This window comes from Bufo bufo, chromosome 5 (assembly GCF_905171765.1).
Source record: "Bufo bufo chromosome 5, aBufBuf1.1, whole genome shotgun sequence".
NCBI classification, from domain to species: domain Eukaryota; kingdom Metazoa; phylum Chordata; class Amphibia; order Anura; family Bufonidae; genus Bufo; species Bufo bufo.
Genome location: NC_053393.1, coordinates 58,209,353 through 58,237,053, shown reverse-complemented (window position 1 = coordinate 58,237,053; position 27,701 = coordinate 58,209,353). Strand labels below are relative to the sequence as shown.

At 39.2% G+C, this 27,701-nt stretch overlaps 1 protein-coding gene across 1 annotated transcript in view; it reads left to right on the top strand.

The window, feature by feature from the left end:
• CSMD3 (CUB and Sushi multiple domains 3) overlaps nucleotides 1-27,701 on the top strand; it is a 1,177,406-nt gene that overhangs the window by 950,499 nt on the left and 199,206 nt on the right. The window contains exons 44-47 of the mRNA XM_040431881.1: nucleotides 1,798-1,911; nucleotides 9,123-9,311; nucleotides 9,439-9,585; nucleotides 24,350-24,538. Coding sequence (XP_040287815.1) covers nucleotides 1,798-1,911; nucleotides 9,123-9,311; nucleotides 9,439-9,585; nucleotides 24,350-24,538 — 639 coding nt within the window. The remainder of the gene's footprint in view (nucleotides 1-1,797; nucleotides 1,912-9,122; nucleotides 9,312-9,438; nucleotides 9,586-24,349; nucleotides 24,539-27,701) is intronic.

Below are 27,701 nucleotides of genomic sequence, written 5' to 3'. Positions count from 1 at the left end.
CTCGTTGAGATGCTGCAGTAGCTGGAGTTTGTAAGGGTACCATTTGTGAGTAGCTAATATCCGCCGAAGGGATGTTCGACTAATGCCACTCTCCAGTGATATGCGGCGAGTGCTACGCTGTTGGCTCTTGCTGAATGAAGCTAGGACAGCCACTGGTGTTTCTTCATTAAAGACAGATTTCATGCGTCCACATTTTGGCAAATCCAACACTGAACCAGTTTCACGAAACTTACCAAGCAGTTTGCTAACTGTAGTATGGGAGTTGGGTGGTCTCGTAGGGTGTTTTGCATTGAAATCTGCTGCAATGACCCGGTTACTGCGTTCACCAGACATCAACACAATTTCTATACGCTCCTCACGTGTTAACCTCGGCGACATATCAATGGCTGTAAACAAAGAGAAACTTGTAAATAACTCATGAAAGAATAAAGTTACGTTAAAACCAAGCACACCATTGTTTTTAGTGTGAAATTCCCAATAAGTTTGACGTGTCACATGACCCTCTTCCTATTGAAAAAACAAAAGTTGGATTCAAAATGGCCAACTTCAAAATGGCCACCATGGTTACCACCTATCTTGAAAAGTTTCCCCCCTCACATATACTAATGTGCCACAAACAGGAAGTTAATATCACCAACCATTCCCATTTTATTAAGGTGTATCCATTTAAATGGCCCACCCTGTATTATATATGCTATATGATTAGAAGTCACGGTCCGGTCCAGGTCCAAATTCAAGCTCAGGCTCTATATAAAGAGCGGTATGTCCCCCTTGTTAACATAATTATTTTGCCACTGAGGAAGAAACCCTTGCGGTTTTGAAACGCGTCTGGTGATAAGAGTGACTGCATCCTTTAAAGACCCTGTGGTATACGTTCAAACCATCAAAATCCAGAGTGTTACAAAGCACAGAAAGAAGATACAACTTGATACAACTTGGCGACTGCAAAATCCAAGCACGCGTGCGCGGAGTCTCGATAACAACGAGGAACGACTCGTGGAGCTGTCAGCGTCTGGAAACTCACACTGCGCAGGCGCGAAGTGCCGCCACCAGCGAAGCAACATCTGTGGGGCCGCAGGTGTGTAGCGTATATACAAACAGGTATTGCCTTGCGGATAGAGCTACAAGGACCCGGTAAGAAGCACATTTCATTTATACAACTGTGACATATTTGGGATGTCCGAGTGGCGCATATGTGAGTGAGTGAACTTCCATCCACTAAATCAAGCTGGTTACTGACAACTATCAGACGCACTAAACATAATCACACAATTATACTGGATACAACCAGAAAGCCGCATAAGTCTGTATCTTCATTTAAAATCTGGATGACTTTACATAGGTATCAGAACTAATGTTATAAAGTCTTGCATTCACCATATAAAACTGTGAGCTGCGAGAGCTCCGCAGCTCATTACAAAGGAGGGACCGTGATCATTTTAGATATTTTATGTTATTTTATTTGTCATTCTACATTGATATTATATATTGCTTCTGTCTGTATATGGTTTGATCCATAAGTGTTATTTTAATAGTGAGGATTAAATAATTTATATTTGACTTCTTGGGAGCCGACCATTCTTTGTATTTGCCATATACTATTAGCTACGGGATGATAGCAGGTCGTGCTCTATTCTGGTGAGCTTCCCATAAGTCTTTGGTGTTATATATTATGTAATTGTAACTTGCACAGGTACATAGGTTACTGCTCAATGTTGTTTCATTGTAAAGACTTTAGTTATGTATAATGTGAAGCTTTTTTATTGTTGTTTTCATATGCTATTCCTCTTCCTCTAGGGGACATCATTCACTATCAGTGTGTACCTGGCTTTACCTTAGTCGGCAATGAGATTCTAACTTGCAGGTTGGGTGAGCGGCTTCAGATGGATGGATCGCCTCCTTCTTGCCAAGGTTTCTCCATTATTGTTTTGTACCTACTATAATTAGCAGTGTATAACCTTGCCCACATATGCAAGTGAGTGGTAAATTGCACGTCATGTTGTGAGTCAGTAAATAAATGAACCACCATTAGGAACCTATTTCATAAATGAGTTGGTATAATATTATTTGTGAAACACTGCACACATGATAATAAAACAGATGTCTTTTCAGATAGGCATATGGTCCTGTATCTTGTTAACAAATGCCACCTTGAAATCTTAATAATTATTTTGACATGGCCAAGGAAAAGTTGACAGTGAAGAGCAACAATTTAAGTTTAATTAAATCATAACAAATCGCAGCACACATGGTGAATAAGATTTGTTTAAAAAAGGACGGTAAAGTATTTATATAAAAATACTAAATTAGTTAAAAATTATAATAATAATATTGCCAGGGGACGTTTTATACAGTTTTCCTTCAAGGAACAATATTAGTTGGCTCCGAGACGACCACTGCATGTTGAAGACATTGTAACTAGTGTTGAGCGAACTTGTGTTGCAAGTTTGACATACAAGGTTCGGCTTATCTAAGAATTCCATTATGGATTCTACTACCACGGACCATTAGTTACCCAAAATAGGAAAATTAAAGAAGATTAAAGAGAAATAAGTGGGTAACTAATACATATACAGATAGAAAAACTCAGAAATATCTGCTGGAAGCTCTAAATCATATTTTTTTTTTCTTTTTTTATGTAGAGGTACTGCACAGTGTCCAAAGGACTAGCTCAGGTGAAGATCAGTTCTGCACATTTAGTACAGAACTGTACTATACAGAAGCCCTGCTAGACAGCCAATCAGCACATGAACTTCAGTACTGGAATGGACATTGGGGGTGGACCCACTGTGCCAACTAACCAATAAGACTTTGGGCTATCCCTAAGAGCAGTATCCTGCTAGTCCTAACCCCTATACAAGGATCTGGTCTTTGTTGCAGGGAAGCCACCAGTCTGCTACCTCTTGGGATAGTCCTGATGTAGTTGACAGCAAAAGCACCAAGGGGTCAGATAATATTTATAGTGAGGAAATGGGTTGAGTTCAGGGCAGGCAGAGTTTGTGTATATATACAATAGATAAGTCTATTATCAGGGTAGTTGGCTATGAATCAATACGAGAAACAAGCTAAGGTTAAGACAGGCAGTGGAGGAAAACAGTTAGTAACACAGGCAAAGGTAACACAGAAAGTCAGAAAAGCACACCTTCACTAGTAACTCGATAACTAGGAAGCATAAAACTCAGGCACTCTCCCCTAGGGAAGTACAACCTGCGATGCTAGGGAGGCTATTCCCCATCCCCACCTGCCATTGGCTGCCCCCCCCCCCGACACCAGATGTTTTCATCTCTGTGCAGGGAGAAGCAGCAGCGGCGGTGCGCTGACCAGGAGCGGCCCCTTAACCCCTTTAATCCATTGGCTTATCTTCCTTATTCACGTAGCCATAAGGAAGCTAATTTTTTGTAGGAGAAGTTGTACTTTCCAAGGGCAACTTTTAATATTCCATGTAATATACTGTGAAGCTGGAAAAAACTATTAAAGGAGTGGAATTAGGAATAAAATGCAAGTTCCACAATGTTTTATGGGCTTCATATTTTATGCCAACCACTGGGTGGTAAAAAAAAATACATATTACCTTTAATCTGAGGGTCAATATGATTGCAGTGATACTAAATTTAAATCATTGTATTATGGTTTAGTTCTTTTTAACAATGTTTTTACATCACCATATTGAGATATGCATAACTGTTTTATATTTCCATCTGTGGTGTTATAAAGGAATTTTTTTCTTTGTGGGGCCAGTTATAGTTTATATTGTATCTATTATATTGGAGGATAACTTTTTGATCACATTTTGTTAGATTTTATTTTTTTGTGATGTGAGGCATTTTGGGCATTTTAATTTTTATTTCAATTTTAATTATTTTTATTTGTTTATCTTGATTTGAATTATGGAGAAAGGGGTGATTTGGATTTTTAATTCCTTCAATTTTTTTTATATTGTTTTTTTTTTATATTGTTTTTTTATTGTCTTTGTTTCAGTTCCCCTTAAATACTTGAACATATAATTAGATGACTTATTCCATACACTGCAATCAGATAGTGTTACAGTCTATGGCAAAATTGTGATGTTCCTACTGTATTAAGCTCAGTCTAACAGGAACTGTACTATGGCAGACCTGTGAGCTTTGAGAAGGCCCACGTCTTCCAGGGAGCTCCCACCAGTGACTTCTCCAGTGCCCTGGTTGCAATTTACCACATATGAACTGTTAAAATTCTGTGATCACAGTTCTTTAAATCATGACACCACTGGTGGATGTCTGCTATGTAAAATAGCAGGCACCCACTGGCTATGATTCCCACTCAGCTCCTGAGCAGACACCATGCTATTAGCCCCAACATCTGCATGTACGTACAATGTATCTAAAATTAAAGGGAGTACCCCATGATTAATATAAAAAATGAAAATCACATATCATATAGCACTTAACAATCTTTTTTTTTTTTTTTTTTACAAAGCTAGAACCAGCTCTGTACCTCACATGGATCTAGAGATCTCTCCATTCATTGCTCCTATTATTCTGATAGATTTATTCCAAGCTGGTAGCTCAGGGGTGTATCCTTTCTAAGGGGATGTGTCCTTTCTGCTACAGCTCTCTACTTGTAAGTGTCATAGGTGACAGTTGAAGGATGGAACTGAGCATGTTCAACCATTTCAGCAAGGTGGTCTGAGAAATTAACAAAGGAAGATTTTTTGTGAGATGACCCCTTTAAAAATTAAGATATAGAACAAAGGACCGGCACTTCACTGGCAGTGAAGAGCCGGTCCTTTGTTCTATATTGTAAGTGGGCTTTCATACCCTGGACACGAGCACCACGACTCTGCAAGAGGAGTGCCAACCGTCTTCAATTTTAAAAATTAAGATATTTTGCAATGTTTGTGAGAATTAAAGAACAAAGGAAAGGGACACTTACTGCAGGACCAGATTGCACAGTACTTGTTTGTTAGTTTTTTAGACACACGTAAATCTGCACAACAGAGGTAGAAAAAAAGTCACAGCTGCATTGAAACCGATTAAAATTTGCACCATAAATCTGCAGCTACATCTGGACCTGGCTTTACTCTTTGCCACTGAGTGCAGAGATAGTCAGAAAAAAAATTAAATTAAGTATTAACATGTGTGTTGTGTTCTGTTGCCACAATTTTAACAATCACTTCAATATTATGATAGATAATTGAAAATAAAAATAAAACATTTGATTACATTATAATCAGGCATCGTTTTGGTGTCCGCCTCCAGAGCGGAATGGAGACTGATCGGAGGCAAACTGATGCATTCTGAGCGGATACTTTTCCCTTAAGAATGCATTAGGGCAAAACTGATCCGTTTTGGACCGCTTTTGAGAGCCCTGAACGGATCTCACAAATGGAAAGCCAAAACACTAGTGTGAAAGTAGACTTAAATGGGTTGTCCCACAAATAATATTCTACATTTTTCAAACCAGCACCTGAAACTGAATATTTTTGCAATTTAATGTAATTTCAAATTTAGGTTAGCCATTGTGTTATACCATAAAATGTATCTGTATAGCGCCAACCGGCAGTTTTTTTATAAATTCTTTGTCCGGCTCACTGAGATGGCCGCACATGCTCAGTTTCACCCTTCAATTGCCTCCTGAGGGGGAGAGCTACAGCAGAAAGGACATACACCCTGTGTTGTAGCAGAAAGGACACTCAGCTTGAGCTGCCAGGTTGATATAAATCTAGCAATGAATGAGGAGATCTCTGGATCCATGTGAGGTACAGGGCTGGTTCTAGCTTTGTTAGGAAGAGATTGTCACATACTATATGATGTTGGATTTTTTTTTTTTTACATTAATCAAGGGATAAAGAGTATTTTCTAACTAGTTTCCTAAGTATAAATAGCTGGTGCTATGGAGACACGTGTTCTTTCATTGTGCGGTCCATAAATACCTTATAATTATGTATTATTTTTGCAATAAGACCCATACCAGGGTCATTTACATTCTGCTGTCAATTAGCAGCGGATTAATATGTAACGTTGGCAGCACAAGCTAATTACATTATTTTGCTTATCTAATTATCTTAAATGTTTTTTTCCCCCACAAAAGTATTCTATACACAATTTTGAATTAAGGCCAGAATAATACAGAGGTCAAAGTAATGCCACACAGCTTGGGGGCCACACAATCTATTTTATGCTTCTTTTGTATGATACACTAATAAGTAATAATAAGATATTACTTACTGGATGTATTGAAGTAGATGGAAATATAAAAGGGGTCTTCTCAACCTCTCCAACCCCTCTTGGAATGCAGAGAGCCTCTTTCTAGTGGCTCTCTTCTCTGGCTAATAGAGGGGAGTCCCAAGTGGAGAATCCCCATTATTGTGTTCATTTGCACTAACCCATATGGTATGGAGTCCAGGAGCTCCATGGGGCAGTGAGTAAAGGTGGTGATAGCTGGAACCAAAAGACTCAGGTCATGTGGAAAAAAAGCCAAAGCACATGTCCATGGTGCCAGGTGCTTGCAACATCTCTATACTAATGGTTCTCAATTGAAGAACTTTGCAAAACCAAGTAATTGTCAACTGCAGTTGCCGCCACTAGATTCCCACAGCGATATTATGTAACTGATGCCCATGATCAGGTCTACATTCACAAAAGGGGTTATCCTAATGAGACAACCTCTTCAAACAAAGAATTTGGTAAATAAAGCAAACTTGATACCTTATTAGAAAACCTTTAAAGTAAATTTCTGTGATACATGTCTTTATGCAGAATATCTCCATATTCCATAATTTATAATCTCATTAAATTTCAATGCTCCCGTAGCTTGGAGGAAATATGCCAACCATAATCTATTGCCCATTTCTCATAATAGTTTGTGACCACTTCAGGCAAGCAGCTAAAAGTTTGATATATCACATAAGAAATTTGACAAATTTATTTCAAGTTCATTGACCTGTGACGCTGTATTTTAAAAAGAACTTCAGCTTAGGTGCAATATGTCATACCATTCATCATTCATATGTGTCAAAAGAGTTGTAATTGCCTCTATTACAACACTGGTAAAAAACATTCTCAAATAAGATGAGATGTGCTCTATAAGAGAGTTTATGCAAATAAAAGTTTGTAATAAAAAAATAATATAGTTTTTTTAATATACCTTTGAGGCACTTCATATATCAATCTTGATCTACTTCTGAATAGTGTTGAGCGCAAATATTCAAATTACGAATTTTTATCGCGAATATCGCAACTTCGAGAATTTGCAAATTTTTAAAATATAGTGCTATATATTTGTTTTTCAAATATTCAGAATTTTTTCCAGGTATGATTCCTCCCTGCTTAAGTTCCTTGTCAAGCAATTTAAGCAGGTAGGAATCATGACTTCAGATGAAAAAAAAAAATGAAGAATATTCTGGAAAACAAATATATAGCACTATATTCAATTTAGTGCTATATATTTGTTTTTTAGAATATTCGTAACTGACTTTTTTTATATATAGCACTATATATAGCAACTTAAGCAGGGAGGTATCATAACTTCAGATGGAAAAAAAATGACGAATATTCTAAAAAACTAATATATAGCACTATATTCTATAGTGCTATATATTAGTTTTTGACCCACGCATGTAATGAACGTGTAATATTTGCATATTGCGCAAACATTACCTTGCCGATTTTCAAACAATACCTTGCCGATTTTCGAGTAAAAAAAAAAAGAATGTAGGATATAATGAATATTCGAATTTGCGAATATTCGCCGAACATTCTACAAAATATTTGCGAAATATCGCAAATTCAAATATGACCCCTAGCACTCATCACTACTTCTGTACTGGAGTGACATGTTTCTAACTTACTTAGAGACACAGATGTCTTCATAAATTAGGTGCTTCTCTGGTCAATTTTTGTGTCAGAAAGTCAAATCTACACCAACTGTGACCTGGCATAGATATGAGCTATAATTGAAACTAGTCTCTGGTGTAAATTATAGTAAATTTCGTAAGCACTGTACATGTACAGCCCACTTTTCAGAAAAGTCTTGAACGTTGCCTAAATGGGCAAAAATGGCAAAAAAAAAATCTCAAAAATTGACTTGCACAAAAATTTGCAGTTTTTGTTGTCACTATTCTGCTGCAGGAGGCTTGGTTAATTTTCACTAATGCATTTTGGTTCTTGAAAAATTAAAAGATCTCCATTTGCTGACAGAAAGATCCTTGTTTACATACAGAGGCTATAAATCTGCCTAAATCCTTACCCTTATAAATGCTTATATATGCTGTTATAACTGCTCAGTGTTAATGTCTGGCTGCATGTTAAAGGGGTTGCCCAAGATTTTGATATTGATTCCCTATCCTCAGAATAAGTCATCAGGGTCTGATCAGTGGGGTTCCAACTCCAAGCACCTCTGCCAATCATCAGTTTGAAAAGGCTGTGGTGCACCAGTGAGAGCTGCTGCCTCTTTCTAGGCCATTGATGTCACGTTCATCGGTTCATGGCCTAGGCGTAGCTGAATCCCATTCAAGTAAATGGGACTGAGCTGCAAAATTAAGCATAGCGCTATACAATGTTGGTAGGTTGCGAGGAGGTCAAGATAGCCTCTTCAAACAGCTGATCAGCAGGGGTGCTGGGATTTGGACCTCCCCAATCAGATATTAATGATCAGTCTTGAGGATAGCCCATCATGTATGAAAATCTTGAAATTCTGAACCAAAATTTGGGCATGATTTAGAACTTTCAAGTCACATTACTTTCCTCTGGACACTTTCCCAAACTGTCGAGTAAGATGCAAAAAGTGTCTAAAAGACATACATTGGGTGCAAAGCACGTACACCAGTTATTTGGCACACGTTGAGGCATAATTGTGGAACATCATGTCCAGCACAAAAGCACAGCAGAGCCAAAACACAATGGATTTCACTTATTTAAGATTATATATAGACATGGCTGCAGAACACACGGGAAAGCAATACAGAAAACACAATTTATAGCACAAAAAAAAAAGTTGCAGGAGGTTATGAATAAGCCTAGAAATTTAAGTTGTCTGAAGGTGAAAATGCTTCTGAGATTTATTATTATTCATTTCTAATAGAACTATATAAAACAGCTGCAGCCAAAGATAAACCTTCCCTGAATATTCACTGTCTTTTGCAGTGCTTTGCCCAGCCAATGAAATGCATCTGGACTCGACAGGTATCATACTAAGTCCTGGATATCCTGACAGCTACCCAAACCTTCAGATGTGTGCGTGGAGCATTAGTGTGGAAAAAGGATACAATATAACCTTAATCTTCGAATTCTTTCATACCGAAAAGGAGTTTGATGTGCTTGAAGCCTTTGACGGTAATGAAACATTATGTCATTTACTATAATTTGATGCTTTTGTTCTTTTAATGACATTTTCTACAATGCACTTGTCTTTTCTCTCTATGTTTCACATGGGCTAATCTGCAAATTTCATTTGGAACAGGACCAAACAGTCACTATCCACTTCTTATTTCCTTAAGTGGGGATTATTCATCCAGTTTTAATATAACCAGCAGTGGTCATGAAGTTTTTTTACGCTGGTCAGCCGATCATGGGACCAACAAGAGAGGATTCAGAATCCGATATATAGGTACGATTTTATTTATTTTTTATCATTTCTATACGGAGTTTAATTATTGTACTGTTTTTGTTGGTTCTTAGGGCTCTTTCACACTTGCGTTGTCCGGATCCGTCGTGCACTCCATTTGCCAGAATTACACGCCGGATCCGGAAAAACGCAAGTGAACTGAAAGCATTTGAAGACGGATCCGTCTTCAAAATGCGTTCAGTGTTACTATGGCAGCCAGGACGCTATTAAAGTCCTGGCTGCCATAGTAGGAGCGGGGAGCGGGGGAGCAGTATACTTACAGTCCGTGCGGCTCATGACGTCAGAGCGCCCCATGCGCATGGATGACGTGCCCATGCGATCACGTCATCCATGCGCGTGGGGCGCCCTGACGTCACTCTGGAGCGCCCGGGGAGCCGCACGGACTGTAAGTATACTGCTCCCCTGCTCCCCGCTACACTTTACCATGGCTGCCAGGACTTTAGCGTCTTGGAAGCCATGGTAACCATTCAGAAAAAGCTAAACGTCGGATCCGGCAATGCGCCGAAACGACGTTTAGCTTAAGGCCGGATCCGGATTAATGCCTTTCAATGGGCATTAATTCCGGACCCGGCCTTGGGGCAAGTGTTCAGGATTTTTGGCCGGAGCAAAAAGCGCAGCATGCTGCCGTATTTTCTCCGGCCAAAAAACGTTCCTGTCCGGAACTGAAGACATCCTGATGCATCCTGAACGGATTTCTCTCCATTCAGAATGCATTAGGATAAAACTGATCAGGATTCTTCCGGCATAGAGCCCCGACGACGGAACTCTATGCCGGAAGAAAAGAACGCAAGTGTGAAAGAGCCCTTATTCATGAAAGTCACATCATAGTATTACGCTTCTTTTAAGTATCTTTTTAAAAAAATCATACTCTTTTCAATGTACACGGTATTATAGATATACATTGATCTATGTAATATCATCCTATCCTAATAACATCTTTTCCTTGTGTTGACTTTTGTCTTTTAAAAAAAGACAAAATCCTAAACTGATCTCAATATGGACGACCCCCTGGCTGTGTAGTGGTTGTAGCAACTGGACAGCGCCACAGCCAGGGAGAAGGAGACTCCCACTGAGAAGAGCAGTGGTCTCCTCCCTGTACCAATGCTAGTGATTAACATATTAGGCGCAAAAACTGAAAGGTTGGCATAACGATGCAACAGAGGAATGGATCTTGAGAAACAAAATGGCACCTCTTCAGATGTTCCGGTAGTCCTGCACTGGTAGTGATATAAAGGCTGCCATTATTGATATGCCATACAGATCAGTGACTGTGGACTTACTGTGCCACCTAACTTGTTTGACTTTAGACTAAACCCTAAAGGTGTTATTGGCATTCACCCTTTAAGCCCTGTACGGGGATCTGGACTTTGCTGCAGGGGAGCAACCAGACAGCTACCTCTCGGGATAGTTGGAAGCTGGCCTACTGAGGCAAGCACCAGAGGCTCTAGCACAGAAAACACACCAAAAACTCACCTAAACCACAGGTACAATCTGAACAGTCACTTATATTGATTATGTTTTTTTTGGCAAAACTTGACCATTGGCAACTAGGCTGGATGGCTGAGATGCAAGGCAACCACACCACAGTCGTATAAGCAGTCTGAACAGTCTAAATACTGGAGCTGCAGATAATGCGAACACAGAACAGGAGACAAAAGGAGAGCTTGCTGGCGGGGTAGTGGTGGATGCAGGAACAAGGCAGGCAGGAACCAAAACTGTAGAGCAGACAAGCAGACAGACTACGATAACTTAAATATGAACTTGAACTGAAAGCTGAACTGTCAGGTCAGGAGTACACAGGCAGGATGGGTACACAGCAGGAACAGAGGACGGATAATGCAGGTAAATTGGAATGAAATCACTGAAGCACTAAGTCTTCTAAACACCTTTGCTGGTCACAGCCAAGCTTCACAGGGAACCTTTAAGCTTATCCACTGAAGAGGTTGCCTTAAATACTCAGGGACCCTCAGTCATTGCCTGGAGAAGGATTTGCTAATTTGCGCGCTAACCCTGTAAGAGGCCATAGTTGAAAAGCCTGTGCCCTAAGGGAACAGAGACTGGAGCAATGAAATTAGCAGCTTGTAGAGGATGTCGGGCAGCACAGTGAGTAGCATGGCAGCAGCAGGCACTGACCGCTGATATAACAATACCAGCATGTGAACACTGAAGAGAACCACTGGCTGGCCTCAGTAGTCACATACAGTTTACAAGACTTTAAATAAAGACTGATGGCGGACAGCTAGAATTTCTGTGCTGTATCAGAGGCATGAAGTGGTACTTTTTTTTATAACACTTATTGATTAAGTCAGTCACACTTTCAGATAACTTTTCAGAATAAGCTGCCATATGTGTATTCAAGAGTTATAAATAATACTATATATGATCATTATGTGACATGTATAGAGCATATTTTTTATATTTTTAGCATATTTCTTCTCTGCAGGCTACATTTATAATTATTAGTTGTATTTAACCTGATTGGTGATTAGCTATACTGATGTCTCCTCACAGACTACACATGAAACCAACAGATTCCCCTCCCTAACTTTCTCTTCACTCACTCACTCACTCAGAAGCATAAGCCACTATAGAAAAGTAATGAGCAGCAGAGATTTGAATAAGGGACTTTGGGTCAGATATTACACTTGCTACTAGCTACTGAATAATTCCTATGTTGTGGCTGTCTCTCTGCTTCTCTCGGCACTTCTTCCGTCCTCCTCCCCTATTCTCTTTCCATAGATTTCTATGGGATGATATGATTAGATCCTTCAATGAGCAGGCAGACTGTCTTGATCTCACAAGACAGAGTTATCACAGAAAACAGAGAAAATGCTAGTTTAGGAAGGGGTAATAGGAAAACAGCTGATAACGCTAGAACAAGGTTTTTGTCTGTATTATGATTTCAAAGTTTAATACATTTGCCTGTACTATTGATTTATGCAAATGTGTGTGAAATGGTAATAATTTAAAGGAGTTGTCTTTTAGCAAGACATTCCCATATTGGAATGAATGCTATTGGTTGATCATTACAGGTTTTGCTTCTGAAGCTGTAATATTTGATAACAAATGAATGGATGGCAATTTGACATAAAGATGGGCCAGTCCTCCAGAGGAGAGGACCCCGTCTATTGAAACCATATGTTTAAGGAGTATGGAAAAGGCGTATTAAAGTCAGTTAACATAGTAAGACAGCTAAAAGTGAATTTTCACCAGCCTGGCCAGCAAGTGTTATACTTTGGTACATCTTATTCATGACAAATTTTAAGATTGCTTGACGATCATAACACGTTGACTATCCTTGTAGTATGCCATTGAAGTAATTTTAATCAACTACAAATAAAATAAGTTATGGTTCGAGTGCTGGCTTTCTATTGTTATAGTGAGATAGCATCTTTAAAGATTCTACAGACTCATAATGTAGTTCATAAAGAGGACATGTACTATAGTGCTCACACTTTTTTTTTTTACAAACTGTGTTGACATTCAATATCTGATTCTGTTTTGTATTGAATATCAGTGATTCTGTCACCTGTTTTTATTCTGTCTCTGATGTGGCATATGGAGGTATCTGACCATAGAACCTTCTGTATTTATGAGTGACATGTAAATACCAGGTATTTTTATGTGAGAAACTGCAAAAGCAGTCAGAGGACCAATTATTTCATATGTAAGTGGAATAAAAAAGAAAAATACAGCCAAATTGATAGAAATAAGTAGGCGATATAGTAAATTATTTGCTAAATATAAATTATCCCCTAACATAGAAAAAAAAATAAAATGGCAAGAAGTATATGAAGATATTCTAGAGAAAATGAAGCAGCACTACAAGTTGAAAAAAAGAAACCAAATTTTATAACTTTGGGAATAAATCTGGGAGGCTCCTGTCAGAGGTTATAATAAAAAAAAAAAAAGGATTAATATGATGAAAACTGGTGAATTCCCCAGAAGAGATCGTGGAGGTATTTGCCAGTTATTATAAGAATTTATATAAGAATTAGTTATTATAAGAATTTATATAAAAGTCTAGAACATGTCAAGGAAGAAAATATTTTTTACAAAATCAAATCTACCGACAACCAGTGTATTACATTTAGTAATGCTCAATAAAAAGATATTTAAAGCTGAAACTTTATAGGCAATTAATCATCTCCGAAAGGACAAGTCCCCTGGCCCAGATCAGTATACATCAGAATTTTTTAAAATAATTTAAGAAAGAAAGAATAGTTAATATGTTGGAGAAGGTTTTTAGAGAAATTCACATGGAAAATCAAATGATGCCCACCACTAATCAGACATATGTAGAGGTAATTGGAAAGAAAGATCAAGATTTTACTATACCTGAGTTAAACAGACCGATATCATTGTTAAATCAAGATATCAAGATTTTGGCCAAAATAGTGGCATAAAGGTTATCTGAAATGTTGAGTTAGTGGGGGAACATCAAGCAGGATTTATCTGCTCATTGTAATTGATCTAATCAGGGAATAACACACACCTGGCCATGGAACAGCTGAGAAGCCAATTGTCCCATTACTTTTGGTCCCTTAACAAGTGGGAGGCACATATGAAAACTGTTGTAATTACTACACAGTTCACCTGATTTGGATGTAAATACCCTCAAATTAAAGCTGACAGTCTGCAGTTAAAGCACATCTTGTTCGATTCATTTCAAATCCATTGTGGTAGTATATAGAGCCAAAAATGTTAGAATTGTGTCGATGTCCCAATATTTATGGACCTGACTGTAAATGGCACCCAGAATGGTTAAATATTAGAAATGGTTAGTATGTGGTACTTTACAACTTTGGGGGGATTTTGGAGAGAGATAATTGAATTGCTGGAGAAAATTAGTTGGATAAAAGTAGCAGAAAATATGAAGCTATGTGTGCTATCCTCAGATGTCTCCCTCAGTAAGAACAATATAAAATGTTATAATGAGGCCGGTGTGCATATGATTTAATGGCTGCAAAAAACAAACAAAAAAAAAAAAACTATATTAGATCATTGGCTATATGCATCACCTTCTTCAAATATACATTTTAAAGCTATAATCAGAAGATTAAGGCCAGGTTCACTTCATCGTTTAGCTTTCCATTGTTCTGACCCATCAGAAGATTTAAAAAAAAAGTTATTTTGAGCATCAGTTTGCACAAAAAATAACTAATCTATCTTTTTTGAGCATCTGTTCCGATCAGATTGTGTCACTTCCATTAGGACTTTTTCTCCCATCAAAAAAAAATTGCAGTGTGAATATTGCATTACACAATGGAAGGGTTACGGTTCCCCCAGCCACTACTGCAGTAGCATCTGGTTGCCAGGGGAACCATGGCGGCTGAGCGCCCTGTTCTGTGCCGGGCCATTGAGGTGCTCCAGACTGTCAGGATATGCTGCAGGCAGGTCTACCCGGCATGCATGTGCAGGGCCCAGCTAATTTTTTGTCATCTAGCTCCCCCTGCTATTTCTGTGTGGTATTCAAGACTCCTTTGGATTTTTAGATTGGTATTGCGACTATGTTTTTGGCTTCTGGCAATTTGGTATTGTATTGATCTACAGGTCCTGATTTTTGGAGTATTGGTTTTCTCATTTGCCTCTGGCATTTTTGTACTTCATTGTCCAACTGACATTTGACCTTTTACTGTACAAACTCTCTCTGATTGTCTGTTTGTTATTCCCTGCTTGTATCCCGCCCTCACACCTATTTCAATATAGGGACCGCTGCCTAGTTGTGGGCTCACTCAGTTGTGGACTAACTGTGCAAGTAGGTGGTGATAGTGGTTTCGGGAAGTTTTAGAGCTGAATTATCACTGTTTGTGTGTGATGGTAGTCACCTTATCCTAACAGCTGATGCAGCTGTAGTTTAAATGGAACCTCTCATCAACCGAGGGAAGCATTAAGTGCCGTAGTTACAAATAAGCTGAATTCAGTGGTCTGTCACACATGAGCTAATATTAAGTGGTTGCTAAGAGCCAGCAGTATACTTATTACGGTCTGAGCCTTTAAAAAGAGTCAAAGGTGTCTGAGAAGAGTCCTGGTTATTCATACCCAACTGTTGATTATTGTCTATCTTCTCAAAGGAAGATAACTAAGGAGAGCTAATCACAAGCAGATTGGTGGGGAGAGCAGGAGTAACCCTAACACTTCTCAGGCAGCTGTGACTTTTTTTCAAGACTTGAGCTGCAATGATTGTATTGCTGCTGGCTCTCAGCAATCACTTAATACACTGCCTGTCCAAAAAAAAGTTGCCACCAAAAAAAAAGGTCACACACGCTAATATTGTTTTCGTTGGACCGCCTTTAGCTTTGATTACGGCACTAATTCGCTTTGGCATTGTTTCGATAAGCTACTGCAATACCATAAGATTTATTTCCATCCAGTGTTGCATACATTTTTCACCAAGATCTTGCATTGATGATGGTAGAGTCTGACCGCTGTGCAAAGCCTTCTCCACCACATCCCAAAGATTCTCAATGGGGTTAAGGTCTGGACTCTGTGGCGGCCAATCCATGTGTGAAAATGATGTCTCGTGCTCCCTGAACCACTCTTTCACAATTTGAGCCTGATGAATCCTGGCATTGTCATCTTGGAATATGCCCGTGCCAACAGGGAAGAAAAAATCCATTGATGGAATTACTTGGTCATTCAGTATTTTCAGGTAGTCAGCTGACCTCATTCTTGAAGCACATACTGTTGCTGAACCTAGACCTGACCAACTGCAGCAACCCCAGATCATAGCACTGCCCCCACAGGCTTGTACAGTAAGGACTAGGCATTATGGGTGCATCACTTCAGCCACCTTTCTTCTTACCCTGATGCGCCCATCACTCTGGAACAGGGCAAATCTGGACTAATCAGACCACATGACCTTCTTCCATTGCTCCAGAGTCCAATCTTTATGCTCCCTAGCAAATTGAAGCCTTTTTTTTTTTGTTTTCCTCACTGATTAGTGGTTTTCTTACGGCTACACAGCTGTTCAGTCCCAATTCCTTGAGTTCCCTTCGCATTGTGCGTGTGGAAATGCTCTTACTTTCACTATTAAACATAACCCTGAGTTCTACTGTTGTTTTTCTTTGATTTGATTTCACCAAATGTTTAAGTGATCGCCGATCACGATCATTCAGGATTTTTTCCCCGCCACATTTCTTCCTCGAATACACGATGGGTCCCCACTATCCTTCCAGTTTTTAATAATGTGTTGGACAGATCTTAACCCAATTTTAGTAGTTTCTGCAATCTCCTTAGATGTTTTCTCTGCTTGATGCATGCCAATGATTTGACCCTTCTCAAACAGACTGACATCTTTTCCACGACCACGAGATGTGTCTTTCCACATGGTTGTTTAAGAAATGAGAAGGAACTCATTGCACCAGTTGGGGTTAAAGAACTTATTGCCAGCTGAAAGATAATCGCCCATGCAGTAATTATCCAATAGAAGGCTCATAACTATTTGCTTAGTTAAATCCAGGTGGCGACTTTTTTTTTTGGACAGGCAGTGTATTAGCTCATGAGTAATAAATGGATGAAATCAAAGTGTCTGTAAAGGCAGCATCAAGTTGACAATAGGTTCCCTTTAAATATTTTATCATTTGGAATAGCACCAAAACGTTTTTACCATATTAATAATAGCTTATATCTTGCCAACATATGCTTATGTTCTGTGCTTAATGAATTCAAAGCCACTGTGGGCTCTACCCTCCTGCCATCACATATGGTACTTTGGATGAAGAGTAAAACAATAGCTAGCATTTAATATGCAAGTTAAAATTTACAGATAAGCTGTACCCAACACAAAAAAAAGTAGCCTAGTCTTCCTCTTTATACTTAGTAGAGATGAGCACATTGATTCAAAACAAATTGGATTCATTATCAATTTTATAAAACATTTGTTTCAGATGAATCATGTAAAAACGGTTTACAGTGAATATTGGTGGGAAAAACTATTAGGCAGGAAGAGGATGGAGGATCAAATGGCATTGGAAAGAAGTTTGGGGGGAGGGCTTGTCCTGATTAGCTCAGAGGCTGAAAGACAGATTGATCAATCAATCAATCAATCAGGGGACATTATTCAGATAGATCTTTCTGCATAGAAAGAGGAATCGCCATTCTTTGTTCAACTTGTGAACTGAAAGGATGTCTTATGGCAGACATAAGACATAAGCCACAAATCTAGTGTGATAGGGATGCTATAAGAAGAGTTTATGGAGAGATTGAGAAGACACTGTATAATTCAGAATATTTTAGGGGCTTTGATTAGGGTAAGCATATAGAGAGAATGAGGGAGTGAAGGACTGGTCACTCAGATTTATGTGTTTTACACAGCTTGCAGGCAACTAGTTATGAACTACAAAATCCAGCTTTTTTCTGTAAAAGAAAGTTTCTACAATTTATAGACTTATTGCTAGCACCACAATATCTTACATTTTGCAGCAAGTGCTGAGCAATTGTACATTTTTCTTAAAAAACATAATTTTATCATGCGCCAGACCCTCTTAGCAGGGGCATGTGTTTTTTTGTGGTCAGACAGTGGCAGCTTATTAGAGACACCTGTTGCCAAATATTTCAGTAAGGACAACTGCAGCGTAAACAATGTCATTTTCCTGACATTTATCCTAGAACAGATGCTCACACTGATGCAACAAGGGAACAGCTTACACATTGTGCTGGCCGTCTTATACCTGTTAGGGACCCAAATGAAGAAATTCCCATGGAGGAGGAAGTGGACGATGAGAATGAGAAGCTGCCACTGTGAAAGGAGGAGCAGAAAGAGGAGTGGCTTACGTAGGAGGATGAGGCTGATGATGACAATGACACTTGCCATTAGTTATGGACGAACATCGCCCAGGACGGTTCACGAACGGGATCGTGCGAACGCGATCAAATGTTCGCGAACCGCAAGTCCATGGCGGGCCCCGTTCACTTTAATGGCAGGCCAACCTGAAAAACCTTCAGCTCGTATTTGCAGCCACCAAATACTTAGTAGAAGTGCACAAATAGTCCCACAACATGGACAGTGACATACTAGAGGGGGATCAATCAAATAAAAGAGACTGCGCTGCCAAGAGAATGTTTCTTTTCTTTTTCCTCCCTTTTGCAAACTTCTCTTCTCGGATAGAACAGAATCCTCCTCGGAATCTACAACTGCCTGCAGAGTGCAAATAAAAACTCCATATGGTGAAGTACTGCCACTGTGTTTTACAACCGCAAGGAGATAATATACTCACAAGATTCCATTCACAGTGTGCGTATTCATTACCACTTGTGTCCCCGCAACTCCATAGGCTTCAGAAAACACCTTCTCTGGTATTCTTTGATCTTCTCATAGATCCCTGTTTTCTCATAAGCCAGAAAAAACGCGGAGGATAGTGAAGCACTTAAGGTGTGCGATTATAAAAATTAATTTATTATACTCACAAGATTAAAATTATAACAAGCATTCAGATCAGCCTGCACAGAAGTCTGTGCAGGCTGATCTGAATGCTTGTTATAATTTCTATTTGCACTCTGCAGGCAGTTGTAGATTCCGAGGAGGATTCTGTTATATCTTGTGAACCTGGTGAAAACCCGTTTTTTTCCTTTAAATCCGAGAAGAGAAGTTTGCAAAAGGGAGGAAAAAGAAAAGAAATATTCTCTTGGCAGCGCAGTCTCTTTTATTTGACTGAACTTTGGATAAGTTACAAAAACCCACTTCACTCATTGCGGCTTGAAGCGACGAGGATTTACCGTAAGACAACAGTAAAAATTAGGCATTCACCCGACATAAAAGAAATTCTAATTATGTGGCTCGAGGTACATTATGCAGTCAATGGATACAAATTGTACTGTAGGCCACTGGACTACAGGCCCCAAACATTAGGCATTCATAGGACAGAAAAGATCATGTGATTATGTGGCCGGAGGTATATTACATGGTCAATGGATATCAATTTTACTGCAGGCCAGTACAAATACATGTCAAATACATATGTTTAAAAGAAAAAAATATATATAATTGGATTAAAAACATGGCTAACGAAATCCCCCTTCTATGATAATAGTTGAAATTCGATAACACAAATGCTGCACTACCCAAATGCACTATATAGAAAGTATATTATTAGTATATAACACCCCTGCTTTAATCAGTTTTTTGGGGGGGCAACTGGTAAATCACATTAGTAGAAATCTTTTCTTCCAATAGCGTTTGGCACTCTGTGTGGCTGCAGTATCGCAGCAGAACCGCAGACAAATGCTGCACAATACAATTGCAGTATAATATTAACCCCTCTGTACTGCACACCTATCGATAGCACACCTATACCAGTCCTTAAAAGGACTTTTGTGGCCCTATTAGCTAGCGTTTTTGTCCCTAACAGCCTGTCCCTGCTCCACACAGCAACCTCTCCCTACACTGGCAAAAGACTGAATGTAAAATGGCGGCCAGATCAGGTCTATTTATAAGGTAGGGGGTAAGTCCATGTGCTGAAACGTCTCAATTGGCTGTCCTGTACCACCTGATGGATGTGTCATGGGTCAAAGTTCTTCACAATGTAAAAGAATATGGGGCTGGCAGACATCGCCATATGTTCTCCCCTTCGGCAAACCGTGAACGAGCAAAGTTCACCGCTAAACGACCGCCGGGCGAACCGCAAGGCCATCTCTTATCATTACTTATCAGTAGTGTTGAGCACGAATATTCGAAAAGTGAATTTTTATCTCGAATATAGCCACTTCAAGAATTCTCGAATATTTAGAATATAGTGCTATATATTTGTCTTTTAGAATATTCGTCTGAAGTGAACACTGAACACTGTTCACTTCAGATGGAAAAAAAATTACGAATATTCTAAAATATGAACACATAGCACTATATTTAATATAGTGCTATATATTTGATTTTTAGAATATTTGTAATTTTTTTCCATCTAAAGTCGTAATTCCTCACTGCTTAAATTTCTTGTGGGCGAATGACTCATTGGCCCACAAGCAAGAAGCAGGGAGGAATCCTGTGTTCAGATGGAAAAAAATGACGAATATTCTAAAAACTAATATATAGCCCTATATTCCATACTTCTATATATTCGTTTTTGACCCACAACTGTATTGATCGCGTAATATTCGCATATTACGCGATCATTACCTTGCCGATTTTCGAGTAAAAAAAAAAAAGAATGTAGGATATAACGAATATTCGAATTCGCAAATATTTGACGAATATTCTACAAAATATTTGCGAAATATCACAAATTTAAATATGACCCCTGACGCTCGTCACTACTTATCAGTGGTTGTTGATTGTAGGTGGTTGTATCGAGGTTTATCAAATAGTTTGTGAGTGTTTCAGATACATATTTTATTACATTGGTCACATTTTCCAAACTCTTATTGCTTCCAGCAAGATTTTGTTTCAACAAAGAAGGTTTGCTATTTATTTCAGGTACTAATTAGTCTCAACATCTCAATATGTCAGTTTATATTACGATTTTATTAGATGTGACATTTAAGAAATACATGATGAGTGACAGGTAAATGTCACTTTATAATAAGAGTTTCAAAAAATTTATCTATTGACCATAACATCTGAATAGTGGTGGGCATCACTGAGTCAGTACTGGTGATACTGATGATGATGGACTGATGCAATAGAAAAATCTATGTCTGACATTGCAGAGTTACATTGAGCCTTGCTACCAGTAATTAATGGTAGGATCAAACACACCTACAGTTTGTGCAATACCAAGCATCCTTAGTCTTTTTAGTAAAATGGAAATTTCCAACCGAAAGTCAATTCCATCACTGAACTAACCTAAAACCTTCTCAGTGTACTTTAAGTGTTTTGACTGTGAATGTCAGCATATAAATTAGCTCTCCTCCATATGGAAGAAAAATCAATAATCATCTACTCTGTTCTGTACGACGACCAATCCACTTTCCAGGAAACTGTTGATCTAGCTGGCACGTTCCCTGAGTTTTTCCAGCAAGATGGTGCACCACCACTTTATGGGTGTCAGGTCCGAGCATTCCTAGATGAACAGTTTCTTTGGAAAGTGGATTGGTCATTGTGGGCCAGTTAAATGGCCCCCAAGGTCTCCCGATCTGACCCCCTTAGACTTTTATCTTTGGGGTCATCTGAAGGCAATTGTCTATGCTGTGAAGATACGAGATATGCAGCACCTGAAACTATGGATACTGGAAGCCTGTGCTAGCATTTCTCCTGCGGTGTTGCTATCAGTGTGTGAAGAGTGGGAGAAGAGGGTTGCATTGACAATCCAACACAATGGGCAGCGCATTGAACACATTTTATAAGTGGTCAGAAACTTGTAAATAACTCATGAAAGAATAAAGTTACGTTAAAACCTAGCACACCATTGTTTTTCTTGCAAAATTCCCAATAAGTTTGATGTGTCACATGACCCTCTTCCTATTGAAAAAACAAAAGTTGGATTCAAAATGGCCGACTTCAAAATGGCCGCCATGGTCACCACCCATCTTGAAAAGTTTTTCCCCCTCACATATACTAATGTGCCACAAACAGGAAGTTAATATCACCAACCATTCCCATTTTATTAAGGTGTATCCATATAAATGGCCCACCCTGTATATTTACAGGCCACTGAAATGTAATGTAAATATAATATATTTACATTTATATTATAGGTTACCTATGCAATTATGAAATAATTACCATGGAGGTTATCCAATGTCAAAATGAATATTCACTGATTTATGTCCTGTTTGAATTTTTTCATTTCCCCAGTACAAAAGCTATTTTTAAAATTGCCTATCATTTATATAATACCATTTGATCCTGGTTGTATTAAATATGCTTGTTACTTTTTAATGTTATTTTTTAAGTCAGGTCTGTCACAACATTTCAGAAGATTGTGGTCTCCACGGAAACCACACTTTGTTATGCAAAAACTCTCACATTCTATCTATTGCACTTCATGGTTCACTTGTACAGACAAACTTCCGCATTAGAAAATGCTTCTCTTCTCTATATAATTGGATTAATCTCATGTGAATTGCAGCAGAAAGACTGCACAGCTGTTGTACCATCATAATAACGAGACATCTGTAATAACAAGATGTGCAATTTCATCTAAGAAGATACCAGATACCAGAGCAGCATCCGTAAACTGTATAGACAGACAAACGTCTACTCTATACAGTAATTTAACTATCAAAGATACATCAAGCCTAATTTTATCTAAAATATAATAATATGAAAATTTTATCATTAATAGTAGAACTATGTTTGAAATATTTAGAAAAAAAGTCATTGGGTTGTCTATGATTATTTGTTAAGCCCCGCACAATCACACACACCTAGAGGTACCTGTGAAGAGCTCTATACCAGTTCTCTACTGCTTCATATCCAGTTCTGTGGCTGCCAAGCTTTCACTGGCCTTCCAATCCTCGTGTGTCAACTTCCACATGGACAGGGTCACATGTGCCACTGAAGTCTATGACTGGTCTCATTGGTGATGTTTCCCTAAGTCGCACCTCATTGCTGGGTCATATACTACTTAGCGACACATCACTGCTGGGGTCAGTCATTGGCTACAAAAGGTCACAGGACCCCATCATGGTGGAAATTGGCAAATGGTGATCAAAAGTCAACTGAAGTGAGCTTAAGAGCCACAGAACCAGAACAGAGTGGTAGGAAGAAGTTGAATATTTTCACAGGTCCCACAAGGTAAGTGAGGCTTAAAAGATCTTGGACAACCTCTTTAATGATTTTTTAAAGCATTTAAGAGCAACCAGTGGACTTTTTGGTGGGTCTAAGGCATGACTTAAAGGTAATCTGTCAGCAGATTTGTACCCATGACACTGGCTGACCTGTTGCATGTGAACCTGGCAGCCGAAGGCATCTGTGCTGAACCCGTATTCATATGTGCCCACATTGCTAAGAAAAATAATGTTTTAATATATGTAAATGAGCCTCTAGGAGCAACAGGAATGTTGCCATTACACCCAGAGGCCTTTCTCTCTCTGCAACTGCCGAGCCCTCTTAACTTTGATTGACAGGGCCAGGCATGGTTACATTTGCATTGCCTGTACCTGTCCTTCAAAGTGAAGAAGGCATGGCAGTTGCAGAGATAGTTGAGGTTCTAGGTGTAACAGCGACGCCCTTGTTGCTCCTAGAGCCTCATTTGCATATATCAAACCTTCATTTTTCTCAACAATGCGGGCACATATCAACATGGGACCAACACAGACGCCTTCAACTGCCAAGTGCACAACAGTTACAAATCTGCTGACAGATGCCCTTTAAAGGTGCTATCCATTTTCTAAGAATAAACACCTAAAATAAAATAAATAAATAAACGTATGTAAAAAAAAATCATGTGTTATTAAACTTGTCAAGTAGTAGTTGGAAAAGCTCTCCGCTGATGTAGTACAAAAAAAATCAATGGTATATCATGTCTAAACTTTCATCAAAAGATCTAAAAAGTTGATTTAAAACACTAATAAAACTATGCAAAAAAAAAAAAAACACAAATATAAAAATAAAACATTTTAAAAAAAGTGAAAAGTGGAAGAACCTATTTTCTGCCGTCTCCGTTCTGAGTTTCTATGCAGCTAATTATTTTACTTTCTTTTACCAATTACGATCTGACCTCACGTAAATCTTTACAGCAACGTTCCAGCTGTCTGTTTATTTTTTATATAGTTGTGTTGTGCATTCATTATGCTGTCTAATCTCTTTTATATATTTTTAGGAGTTTTTTTGTGATGAATAAAGTGTAATAAATCATTTATTTTGCAGCCCACTATTGCAGCACTCCAGAGTCCCCTCCACATGGATTCATTGTAAGTCAGACTGGTGGACAACTCAACAGTATGGTTCGCTGGGCCTGCGATCGAGGATTTAGACTCATTGGAAAAAGTACAGCTGTCTGCAAAAAATCACCATATGGTTATTATACATGGGATGCACCTGTTCCTGCGTGTCAGGGTAAATAAATGCTTTAATTATATCAATTTCTATTTGCCTATCTACCTACAGTATTGCTCAAAAGTTTATGAACCCTTCTGAATTTTCGATATTCCCGCATCAATCATAAACTGCAAAAGTATGTGAACCTTTGCTTTCAGTATCTGGTGTGAGCCCCTTGTGCAGCAAGAACTGCAGCTAAACGTTTCTGCAGATCAGTTTGGAAGAATTTTACATAATTCCTCCATACACAACAGCTTCAATTCTGTTATGCTGGTGGGTTTGCTGTTTCTAGACATAAAACCAGAACAAATGCCTTGACATACATTCAGGCCATGGTTGGGATAGGATAGTGGGGGGCTTTAACTTTACTCTTTGCCCACACTATATCATGGTCCTTTTTGTATCCTGGCAGGCATCAAAGTAGCCTGTGCCAACATTTATTTTGATGAAATATAGACTTCTAGTCACCATACGCAGTGTTCCTCAACTCCAGTCCTTAGAGCCCACCTGCTGGTCATCATTTGAGAAGATCCCACAGAATAAATCAGTTGGGGCCCACCAGTGGAAATTATTCTTAGGGGCCCACCCTACAGCTACCAAAAAGAAATATTTGCAGTTTAGCACACGATACAGTGTGCAAAACAGAACGGTATTGTGCACTGCTCTATATCAGATTGTTTCTCATTAAGCAGATCATTGTAGTTGATAACTTATCTGTTAAAGGGAACCTGTCACCAGGATTTTGTGTATAGAGCTGAGGACATGGGTTGCTAGATGGCCGCTAGCACGTCCGCAATACCCAGTCCCCATAGCTCTGTGTGCTTTTATTGTGTAAAAAAACCTGATTTGATACATATGCAAATTAACCTGAGAGGAGTCCTGTCTCTGACTCATCTCACGTACAGGACTTATCTCAGGTTAATTTGCATATGTATCAAATCGGGTTTTTTACACAATAAAAGCACACAGAGCTATGGGGACTGGGTATTGGGGACGTGCTAGCGGCCATCTAGCAACCCATGTCCTCAGCTTTATACACAAAATCCCGGTGACAGCTTCCCTTTAAGGTCCCTTTACACAGGGCGACAGAGCAGGAGACTGTTGGGAAGGAAGCATTCCTTCCCGACCATTAACGGAGGAGAACGCTGTATTTACAAGCAGTGATCTCCATTGTATGGGCCGCAGTGCTCACTACTGTCAATGTTCTTCCCCATACTGACTAGTTGTTTGTTGGCAGCAGATCGTGATTACACAGCACAATCTACTTGTAGTAAATGATCATTTTTATGTGCGCACAAATGATCGAATTACGGTACCCGATGAATGAGCGTTTCATTCGTTCATCAGGTAATCAGCCTACACGGCATCCACCGCAGCCATTACACCCAAGAGCTACTGAAGCGAGCAGCACGGTAACCTGAGTCACAGTGAACTACACTGTGACAATATGTCTATCTTTATACTGTATATTTATTTTTATCATGTTTCCATTTCTGAAAGCCAAATATTTTAGATTTTTCTGCCAATGATCTTGTGTAGTGGCTCCTTTTTTGCAGGAAGAGTTGACCTATTTATTGTTGCATTTTTTGGGTGCATATGATTTTTTGATCGTTTAATGCTACACTTTTTTGGGGCAAGAGGACCAAAAAATGGCTGTTTTTTTATGGCATTCACCTTCATGTCATTTTTATAGAGCAGGTCATTACAGACGCAGCAATGCCTAATATGTCTGTTTTTTTTTTTCATTTCTATTAAAGGGATTGTCTCCTCTCAGACAATATTGCTAGGATATGCCCCCATTGTCTTATAGGTGCGGGTCACACCTATGCTGGGACCTACACCTAAATTGGGAACGGAGCCCTGAAAGTGGTGGAGGGCGCGCGGCGTATACGCAGCTGCCCTCCATTTATTTTCTATGGGGCCGCCACAAATAGCTGTGCGCTGGCTCGGCTATTTCCGTCGGTCCCATAGAAGTGAATGGGAGCGGTGGCGGGTCATGAGCAGTGCACTCCCATTCACTTCTATGGGGAGACCACTTGGTGGTGGCCAGACCAGAGTCCTCCAGTCACCACCTTGCGGGGCTCCATTACTGATATAGGGGAGACCCACATCTAAAAGACAAGTCATATGCGCCCATTGTCTGAGATAAGACAATCCCTTTAAGTTTTACACAGTAAAAAATATCTTTTTGTGTTACCATTTTCTGAAAGCCATATTTTTTTAATTTTTGGCCAATTGTCTTATGTAGGAGCTTGTTTTTTGCAGGATGAGGTGACAGTTTGATTGGTACCATTTCGGAGTACCTACGATATTTAGATTGCTTGGCATTAGACTTTATTTTGGCACGGTTTTTATTTAGTTTTTTTTATGGCATTCACCTAAGGGGAAAGATCGTGTGATATTTTTATAGAGCAGGTCGTTACAGACACAGCCATACCTAATCTGTCTGTTTTTCTTTTTTTTTCTGTTATTTATAATTTTATATGACGTTATTATGGAAAAGCTGCATTTTTTTTTTTACTTGAAACCTAGGTTAATACAAAAAAAAACTAAAGCACAAAATGAAAAAAAAATACAGTATTTTTTCACATTTATGTCTACGGAGCTGTGTGAGGACTCATTTTTTGAGGGCCGATCTGTACGATATTGATACCTTATTTTGGAGTGTGTATGGCTTTTTTAGCAACGTTTATTCAAATTTTTGTAGCATGCAATCATAATTGTGATATAAAGCTACAGCATATTGCAGGAAAACTACAACTTCCAGCAGGTCCTGAAGGTTTGCATCTCACAGGGCATGCTAGGAGTTGTAATTTCCAGGGGGGAATGCAGAAAAATGTGAAATTATATTTTTATTAAACTATAGATTTACCTATATTATATTATACTGTCTTGGGGGACTAGCGGCAGCCTGTGATGTCCACCACTGAGTCACAGGCAGCTTCTGTTTCATGTGGGACACAGCAGCATCACCAGCACATCTGCGCACTCAGGAGCACAGTAAAAGCCTCCCGCCGCGCTCTGCAGACTCTAGAATATGGGTGGGCAGCAGGAATCTTTGAGGATGCAGCGTGCGTGCAGCGCAGGGACTGAGAAGGAAGCACAGGCACCGCACCACATGTATCAAGAGGCGGGTCCTGCCGCCTACTGAAAGATGGCAGCGCCAGACGCTAGCATCCCA